This window comes from Chiloscyllium plagiosum, unplaced genomic scaffold, assembly GCF_037043375.1.
Source record: "Chiloscyllium plagiosum isolate Xiang-an unplaced genomic scaffold, Cpla_swu_hap1 HiC_scaffold_28, whole genome shotgun sequence".
Classification (NCBI taxonomy): domain Eukaryota; kingdom Metazoa; phylum Chordata; class Chondrichthyes; order Orectolobiformes; family Hemiscylliidae; genus Chiloscyllium; species Chiloscyllium plagiosum.
The window spans coordinates 14,301,909-14,312,218 of NW_028270166.1; the positions used below are offsets into that span (position 1 = coordinate 14,301,909).

General features: G+C 42.3%; 1 protein-coding gene across 2 annotated transcripts; it reads left to right on the top strand.

The window, feature by feature from the left end:
• Window positions 1-954: 954 nt before the first annotated feature.
• Window positions 955-5,687, top strand: LOC122565105 (C2 calcium-dependent domain-containing protein 4C). 2 transcript variants are annotated; one of them, XM_043720741.2, is made up of 2 exons: window positions 955-1,109; window positions 1,672-5,687. In XM_043720741.2, the coding sequence occupies exon 2, from the start codon at window positions 1,702-1,704 to the stop codon at window positions 3,037-3,039; it is 1,338 nt and encodes a 445-aa protein (XP_043576676.1). In that variant the 5' UTR covers window positions 955-1,109; window positions 1,672-1,701; the 3' UTR covers window positions 3,040-5,687. The 2 variants fall into 2 exon arrangements, with proteins under 2 accessions (XP_043576676.1, XP_087832134.1); XM_087976008.1 differs by lacking the exon at window positions 955-1,109 and adding an exon at window positions 1,131-1,271.
• Window positions 5,688-10,310: the final 4,623 nt, after the last annotated feature.

Sequence of the window (10,310 nt, forward strand, 5' to 3'; positions counted from 1 at the left end):
AATCCAGGTCCACTTGCCAGCATTTGACCCATACCCTTCTAAACCCTTTCTATCCATGTACCCATCCAGATGTCTTTTAAATGTTGTAATTGTACCAGCCTCCACTACTTCCTCTAGCAGCTCATTCCATACATGCACCACCCTCTGCGTGAACAAGTTGCCTCTTAGGTCCCTTTTAAATCCTTCCAAATGTTTAGTTTTGCACTCCCCTACCTCAGGGGAATGACCTTGTCTATTTATCCTATCCTTGCCCCTTTATAAGGTAACCCCTCAGCCTCTGACGCTCCAGGGTAAACAGCCCCAGCCTATTCAGCCTCTCAAGGACTGCAGATGCTGGAAACCAGAGTTTAGATTAGAGTGGTGCTGGAAAAGCACAGCGGGTCAGGCAGCATCCGAGGAGCAGGAAAATCGGCGTTTTGGGCAAAAGCCCTTCATCAGGAATAGAGCTCTCTGTCTAGCTCAAACCCTCCAATCCTGGCAACATCCTTGTAAATCTTTTCTGAAGTCCTGGTTAGACAGATGAACTGGACTGAAGGGTCTGCATAACTCCATGACTCTCATTTGAGAGATGTCAAGTCATTTATGTGTTTTGTTTAAAACAAAAACAGTCTTGCCTTTTTAATGCTATCCAATTCCCTCTCTTTATTTCCCTCTATTGGGGCCGCATTGTTTCTAACGCAGCCGAGTTGAGAGGGTCGGTGCAGACTCGATGGACCGAATGGCCTCTTTCCGCACTGTAGGGATCCTAACGACGATTGTCTGTCTTTACTGAGAGGATGGTCGAAGAGCTGAGATGACTGCCCGTCATGTCACGGAGCGAGGGCACAACTGGCAAGAACAGAAACAATCTTTTTTTAAGTTTCGGGCAGTGACACGACTCCCAGCTCAGTGCAGCGACTGGTTACCAACACCATCAGGTGAAACCTGGCTCCCAGAGCGACAATTTCCACACCGATTGGCTGAGGCAGCTCCCTCGCTTCCTGAGTGACAGCTCGGGCATATTAAAAGAGAGAGAGCGAGTCGGTGTGCCACATTTGTTGAGTTTGCGGGAGTTACAGCAACTGCATTGGAGCAGATCGACCTCACAACAAATAAAACGCCATCAACATGTAAGTGATCGACTGCAGTAAAGAAATCAAAGTGCTTTCTCATTTCCAAAGTAGTTTATTTTCCCTCTCTCTCTGCTGGAGATTTGCAAACTTCAATTGTGTATTTTTTTTGAAGTTAATATACCGATCGAAGTGATGGCAAACTGCCTCATGCACAGGAAGGTAAAAGCCTTTGGCTGCAACAAACATTAGTTTTTTTTGTAAAAAGAACGATAAAATATTTAAGGCAGAAGATTGTTGCTATGGCGGGGGGGGGGGGGGGGGGTTGCTGTGAGGCTAGTTTATTATGGTGTACATTGCTGGAAAGAAGTCCATTGAGACTTTATTTTAAAAGTTAATCCAATTTTGACCTGGTTACAGGTCTCAGCTCCGTGTCGACGATTGAAGAATTAAATAAAATGCGTCGAAATTGACAAAAAAATTGGAATTTTATTCTGAAGCGATACGTGTCTCATATTGCTTTCTTCCTAATTAAAATCGAACAGATTGAGATTGTTGCATCGCGCTGAGTAATTGTACACCTTTAAAGTTGGTATTTTTAAAAAATATGTATCCCTTGCAGATCGGGACTGGCGTTTCTCTTTAGGATAGAATGTGGTTTTTCGATAAAATCCGAGGCTCCGTGGAAAACAACTTGAGCCGTGAGGCCAGCGGCAGGGACCCCAAGCAAGGCAAAGGCTCCCTGTTCAGTAACGTGCTGACTCCCGATAAGATTCCCGACTTCTTCATCCCTCCCAAATTTCCCAACAGCTCGGCCGAGGGGCCGGCCGCTGATGCTGCCGAGCCCCGGCAGAAGAAGACCAACCTGAAACCTTCCTCGTCCGAGCAGATCCTCATCAGCAGCAAGCCGCAGGGCAGCCCCCGCCTGAGGGGCCGAACGTCCGCGGAGACCAGCAGCCACCTGCTCAAGGTGGCGAGCCGCCACATCATTCAGATTGAGAGTGCGGATGACACCAACTCTGATCAGAGTGAAGCCAGCTGCAACACCAATTATGACCCCCAGTCGCAGAGTGCCATGTCCCTCCCATACATGCCTTTGACCCAGACCTCCTATGGTTTTTCCACTTTGACTGAAAGCCCTCACACCAGGCGTAAGGAGTCACTGTTCCACGTGGACCCTGGAAGCCCCGTGACCTCACCCAACTCCCAGAGGAAGCGGTCAAGCAACCAGAAGGGCAATGGGGAAACCCAGCACCTGAACGCGCCAGAATTTAGCCTGTCGTTGGCGAGCCCCTGCAGGTATTTTGGCGGCGGGGACAGTGATACCGCCTCTTCTGCTGAGTCCTCTCCTTTCAATTCGCCTCTCCTGTCCCGCTCGGTCTCGGGTGCGTCCCTCCTCAAGATGTTCAGCCACGAAAACCTGGCCAAGCATTGCAAACCTCTGCAGTCCTTCACCCGAAACAGCTCCTTGTCCACGGATGATTGCAGCTCAACAGATGCCAGCCCCTGTGTCTCCAGGAGGGTCAGGTGCCCGACTCCTCCCGCCGGTGGCCCCTCAGCCTCGCGGGGGGTCCTTCCCCTGAGTTTGCTCCATTATCAAGACCGAGTGCTCAAGGAACACACCATCCGCCTTAACAAAGGAGGTGCTGTTAGGTTGTCTGCTGAATATGATTGCACTAATGCCCGTCTTCGAATCCGCATCATCACTGCTGAAGACCTTTATGACAAGACATTGGACAACAAAAGCATCAACTGCTGTGTGATTCTGTACCTGACTCCTGGCAAGATTCAGAAACAGCGGAGCACCATCATTAAGAACAGCAGAAATCCTATCTTCAATGAAGACTTCTTCTTTGATGGGCTTCCTCTGGATGAGTTCAAGAGGGCAGCTTTGAAGTTGAAAGTGGTAAACAAAGCATCCAGCCTCAAACGTGATGTTGTACTTGGTGAGAAAGAACTGAAATTGTCCTTATTACTGCCTTTCTTCTGATTATGAGCCACTTTACTGTGATTGTCTTGAGTCAGGTTCCCATGGATAAAAAGGTAATCTCTGTCAACTATGGCTCATTTTCTGTGAATTCAAAAGAAAAAATCTTTAGCCACGTGAAAATGTCATGAGAATTTATGGAATAAAGATAGGAGTTGTCATCCAACTCAGAATGGACCGAGTGAAGAGATTTTTTGAGACTTGGATTAGGTCACCAGAGAAAATTCATATTTTTCTTTTAACCTTTTTAAAAGTGAGAGTCACAATTTGAGAAACTGATGATAAAGGATAGAATGCTTTTATGTTGTAGAATTTAAGTTGAGGAAAGAGGGTGGAAAATACCCTGTACAGATCCACCCCAAGTGTAGCACACTGAATTTGACTATAGTTCTGCATGAGGATGAAAACCTGTTTCTCCACAAGCACTCTGCAGCTCGTAATGTCCTTGCATTCCTGCTGTCCTTCCCGATTTCCAGGTGAAGACACAGCTCCAGCAGAAAAGCAAATGATTCCCAACCAGAGAGTCATGAGTTTGGATCCTAGGTGTCTCAGTTAGAAAACTTGCACTGTAAGCATTCATTTGTTTAATGCACCATAGAGGGAAGCTATGGAACTGATTGGGACTACCTCAATTGTTGGTGTTGTGTGATTTTTAACTTTGTCCACCCCAGTCCAACAATGGCATCTCCACATCAATTGCTTCCAGCAACCAGTGCAAGAGGCTAGATGGTTGACTACAGCTTTAAAGATGAAAGAGAGGAAAGAAAAGATGAAAGGCTGATTTAATTATCTTTGTAAAATTTATATAATCAAGGTTTACATATTATGAGAGGTAAGTGTAAAATGGAAACTTCTGTCAGTTTAGCTGACAAGAAATAGATTTAGTTATTTGTGAGGCATGTATTGTACTAGCTTATATGATATGTGTTTCTAAATATATATTGTAAGAACATAATTAACATCAAAATGTTCTGTAAAATCATTTGAACAGTAGTTTGATAAAATATTCACTGCTTCAAAGCATGGGGATGAGCTAAATTCTGGTTTCACATTCTCAGTGAATGGAAGACCATATGAGTATCACTTCTTTCTGACTGATTTTTGTATGTTACAAGTATGGTATTGACTGTATAAAACTGCCTGATTATTATTGTATCTTAGCACTTGTTCTTGAACTTTATAAAGGTCAGCTTGTAACTTGTCTGCTGCAGCTTAGTTGTCTGTGTACAAATACCAGAAAAACACTACTGGGAACATAAACACATAAAGTGCTGCAGGAAATACTCAGCAACATCTGAAGAGAAGAACAGAGTTAACTTTTTGAGCTGGATTTTAATTTCTTCTGAAGAAATGTCAAATTGGACACAATATTAACGTTTCTCTCTCTCGCACCAAGATGCTCACAGACCCGGTGGCTTCCAACACTTCCACTGTTTATTGCAAATTTCCAGCATCTACAGGTTTTACTTTTGCTTTTGTTATGATCTTGTGAATGTGACTAATGAAAAACAATGGATAATTCTGTGACCGTGGTCGTGTTGAAGAAAATTGCATGGAAGATCCGTACTTGTGATTGCACTAAACTGCTCGTACCTCTTTATTAATTCCAACTCTCAGTTAAGTAGAAATTTCATGTTGTTTTGAAACTGGTACAAATTGATTAATTCTCTTTACTGGCCATTTTAAACTCAGTAGCATTGCATAGTTAAATGGTTTGAAATAAATAGCTTTTGGAAAGGGATGTATAAAGGAAACAAACCAAGATACTGGATCTACATTCACTTGTACTTCTTTTTAGTTGAATTGGTAAAAGAAGGAATGGAATTAGTTATCAAAATGGTCCGGATCCCATCAAAAATGATGCCTTTGGTATTTGAACGTCACATTTAGATATTCCGAATAACCTGCCCAGTGTTGAAGTAAAGAAAAATCCAAACTGGGAAAAGCAATCCGTAAGACTGTCCCAATGCAAGACATCATGAGATTGATTTTGATTCTGTGCCATTTTAAATCTAAATTTCATGGCTAAATTCATATTAGCAAACAGTTTTCTGTGCCTCTTTAAGTTTGTTAAATGGCTTTCCATTCCTACTACAATTCCACCAGCTTAGATTTCAATGCAGTTAAAATAGAAAAATTGATCAATTGGCAAAGTTGGAACGTGCTAGGAATATTATGGTCTATTTTAACTGGAATCAACTGGCCACTTTTTGAGTCTAATGACATCTTGAATTGTTGCAGACTTCACAAAGAGTACAAGTTGTATTGTTGAGAAGTTGTCGTACAAATAAGTCTCTATAAATATGTAATGATTTACGAGGACCTTCAGATTGTACATATTGAGTAAATTAAGTTAACCTAATTTATTATTTGATCCTTAATATTTATTAAGCAAATGAGAATTAATGTTTACATTTTATGCAAATTGTTGTAAAGATCTTACAGTTGTTCTGATTTGTCTCTTTTTTGCCATTTTAATTTTGATGGCACAAATAGTGTTAACAATGGCTTCATGAAGCAGTTCTCCAGTGGTTTGCACTGTTCAATCTGTCCTGGGTTTGTAATTTTAATTTAAAAGTGCAGATCTGGTGGGTAAATCAAGTCTGCACAATGTATTGAATCCCCTAATTAAAAATCATCTGTGGAACGAGTGCCTTTTTTTTTGTTCTGATTCATTCTTGAAACATGTACACAAGGGAAATTATCAAAATCATGAATTGCAAATTTACTATGGATTGTTAGACTTCTTTTTCTTCTTCAAACAAGTACAGATTGATTGGTCATCACCATGATTTCATATACATTCATTATATCAATTTTGGAGTTAATACTTATTTACATTTCTAATGAAGGACACGATAGAAGGTATCGATAGTCTAATCCGAGCTCCATTACTATATAAAACATACACAGTTTAGAATCCCTCATTGTTTCTGCAAACCAAAAGCATTTATTACTTTGCATGCTCTCAGGTGAATATCCCTATTCAGTTCTGATTTAACTAAAGTTCCTTAGCATTGGGAACTAATTATAATTAATGGAGAAGTATTGAAAGCCGAAATGTGCAGTGGACTAAAACAATTATGAAATAACCTTCGGAAGTATCCAGCTTCCAGGATAAGGAAAGATCAGGAAGCTTTCATTTCCAAGGGAGATTTTCAAGCAGCAAAGTGCTGAATCACATTTGGAGTGGCAGGAATTCTAAAGGAGAATAGAGAAACACAAATATACTCAAGTACATACCATGGAATCTAGGAAACATGTTACTTGATATATCCAAACAATAAAATGCAGCAATCGATAGAGCCAATAGATTTAATACAATGACAAAAATGTAGAGTAAGTCAGCACATAATCACAATTATTACAATGCAGAAGGAAGCTATTCAATCCATTATGCCTGCACCAATTCTATTATCCAGTGACAACCTTCCTTTTCCCCATAAATGTATACGTGATTACTATCTAAACAACCATCCAATGCTCTTTTGAATGACTCAATTGAACACACCTCCACCACATTTCCATACACTAACAACTCAATGTATAAAAAAGTCTTTTTCTTGCACTCCCTTGCTTCATTTGTACATCACTTAAAATCTACACCCTCAAATCTTGTTCCTTTTACATTAGAAACAACTTCACCCTATCCACTTTGCCCAGACTACTTAAGACATTGAAAATGTCAGTCAGATCTCCTCCCAGCTGTATCTCCAGAGAGAACAGCTCTGTCATGAGTAATGATGATCTAGGTTCTTAGTGTAGCCATCAAAATTATGGAATCTCTACAGTGTGGAAGCATGCCATTGGGCCCATCAAGTGGCTAATATACCTAACTTGCACATCCCTGGACTCCATTGGCAATTCAGCATGGCTGGTTCACCTTACCTGCACATCTTTGGATTGTGGGAGGATAGATGGAGGAAACCCACACAGACACAGGGAGAATATGCAAACTCCACATAGTCACCCAAGTGTGGAATTGAACCCAGCTCCCTGGCACTGTGAGGTAGCTGTGCTAACCACTGTGCCGCTCCTAATACTAGATGAATTAGGTGTACGAGTAGATAATTCAACCTTATATGTCTGCCGAGCCATTCAATAAGCTCATAGCTGATCTGTTTATGTTCTGAATTCTACATTTCTATCTACATCCAATAATCTTTGATTCCCTTGTCTAACAAGAATCTATTACCTCTGCTTTAAAATGTCTGATGAGCCAGAGAGTTCCCAACAGTCTGAGAGAAAACAAATTCCCTTGATAAGCCAGTTCTGGTAATCAATGTACTTGGAAGACACCTAAGCTTTGGAGGCAGTGCAAAAGAACATCTACAAGATTAAATAGAGAGGTTTCAGACATAAGAGAAAACTGGCAGGTTTGTGAACTAAATGGAGTGGAAACAGAACCATGGTTTGTTTTGTGTCAGAAATACACCTAATTGGACAGGAAACCAGGTACTGTGCCAATTAAGGCCAATTGCAGCATTCTCAAAGCTGGATAGTCAGTCAGAGATTTTCAAGCTTCTTAAGTTCTTCCACCAAAAGTAGCAGGAAAGTGAGTCTCAGGTCACATTTTCAAAGATTTAATGTAACAGACAGTGACTGGTGATGAGGGGGTGCCTACAGAGTGATCTTGAGCAGTGAATGCACCAGACAGCAAAGAAATGGCCTCTATGTCTGCCAGAAGTTACCACTGAGGAAATGTGTTGCTGGAAAAGCGCAGCAGGTCAGGCAGCATCTAGGGAACAGGAGAATCGACGTTTCGGGCATTAGCCCTTCTTCAGAAGTTACCACTGGAACCTCACAGGGACCGGTTCAATTCTAGCCTCAGGCAACTGTCCGTGTGCAGTTTGCACCTTCTCCCCATGTCTGATTGGGTTTCCTCCCACAGTCCAGATCTGTGCGTAAAAGCAAATTACTCCGGATGCTGGAATCTGAAACCAAAAGAGAAAATGCTGGAAAATCTCAGCAGGTCTGGCAGCATCTGTAAGGAGAGAAAAGAGCTGACGTTTCGAGTCTAACTGACACTTTGTCAAAGTGTGTGCGTGTTTGGTGGATTGACCATGCTGAAAATTGCCACATAGTGTCCAGGAATGTGCAGGCTAGGTGGATTAGCTAGGGTTAAAAACCCCATGCAGTGTGTGGGGTGGGTGGGATGCTCTTCAGAGGGTCAGTGCAGAGTCAATGGACTGAATAGCCTCTTTCTGTGCAGTAGGGACTCTGTGATAGTAGGAGTTGGGTTTTCACAACTGTTTGCTGAATGCCTACATCAGTTAACTTGCCCTCTCACATCAGGAAACTGGAGGCTGTTTGAAAAGTCTTCAGCAACGTCCCTAATGAGGCTAATTGCTCAGCCATCTTCCTTGCTGGGCCCTGATCTCCCTTCTCCAAAATTTACACTGACAAAGTCACACATGTTTGTGTGACACATACCCCATTGGTGTTGTAAATTTTGGACTCAAAGTCTGTGGGACTGACACCATTTCAGAGCTACAGTGACTAATGCTAAGGGATCCCCCCCCCCCACCAATATTGTCTGCCAAAGGTAGCCATTCCAAAGAGAACGAACTACATGAAATAAACTGCCCTTTTCTTCCCTGAGGCAATCAGTGGTGCATTTACCACAAACCATGAACAATTTTGGTGCTTGTGATGATACAACATGCAAATTAGTAACACAAATGGGCCATTCGACTGCCCAAACTTTCCCCTTTCCCAAACTTTCATCAATAAGATCGCTGTTGTGATTACTTCACTTTCCTGTCTTCCCCAATAACCTTTCACTTCTTTGCTTATTACAGAATTGCAGAAACCCCACAATGTGGATGCAGGTCATTTGGCCCATGGAGTCTACACTGACCCTATAAAGAGCATCTCACTCAGACCCTCCTCCAACCCCATCCTTGTACCCCTGCATTTCCCATGGCTAATCCACCTAGTCCACTATGGGCAAATTAGCATTGCCAATCCATCTAACCTGCATATATTTGGACTATGGGAGGAAACTGGAGGAACCAACACAGACACTGGACGAATATAAACTCCACAAAGACTATCACCCAAGGGTGGAATCAACCCCGGATCCACGGCACTGTGACGCAGCAGTGCCAACTACTGAGCAACCATTAAAAATATTCAAAGACTGCTTCCCCCATTCAAAAGACTCACAGCCTTCTGTGAGAATTTTTTTTTTTCCTGAATTTTGTTTTAAATAGGTGCTCACTTATTTTTAACTAGTTTTAAATTATTTCAAGATACTCGCACAAGAGGAAACACACTTTCAATATCCACCCTGCCTCGACCTTGCTGCATTTTATATATTTCAATCAGATCAGCTTTTTAATTCTAGCAGATACAAGCCTCGCCTACTCCAAGCCGTTGTTCATAAGACAACCCACCTGTTCCAGGTAAGCCTTCTCTGAACTGCTTCTAAGACAGTTACATCCTTCTCCTTGAATAAGGACACCTATCATATGCACAGATGTGGTCTCAGTAATGCTATGTCGAACTGAAGCATAACCTCACTACTTCTCTATTCAATTTTCTTCACAAAAACAAGGACATTTCATTCACTTTCCTGATGACTTGCTGCATCTACAGACTAACCTTTTGTGATTCATGCATCAGGACACTCAGACCTGTCTGCAATTCAGAATATGCTGCTCACTTATTGTGCATTAAGGGTGTCCGTGATGATCAAGAAGCTCTCTTGAACGATATTTCAGTGTCAGGTCAAAAATGAGCAGATTTATTGAATTTAATTTCAAAATTACTTACGAAAGATTGAAATGGAAGAGGCTGGATTTTACACCCGCTGTGTTCTCTACCCTTGCCACTGACTGAAAACCTGCCCATCCGAAGCCCACCTGCCCTGCAGCTGTATTGCGGTGGGAGCTTCACATGTTCCCAAGTGAGATTTCCAACCCCATACTGGAAGAAGTCCCATCCTGCTGGACAATCTGATTGGTCAGCAAGTCTGTGGTCACAGCAGCATCAGGATCGAGCTGTGGTCACTGCTTGGATTGCAGGCAGTGTCCAAGGCAGAAGGCAGATGGAGCCCACACTTGAAGATCAATCTGAGGTTATCAGATGAGCCTGGTTGGCAGATTGCAATGAGGCAGTGGGAATGTGATTGAGAGGATGGGGTGAGAGGTGTGACAGCAATATGGGTGTTACGACCTTTTGGGCATGCCTCTGATAGTCACAGTGAATACTCCCAAGAGAAGTAACTCCCCTATTCTTGCTCCCGAGTGTTGTGTAAAGATTTCAAAATC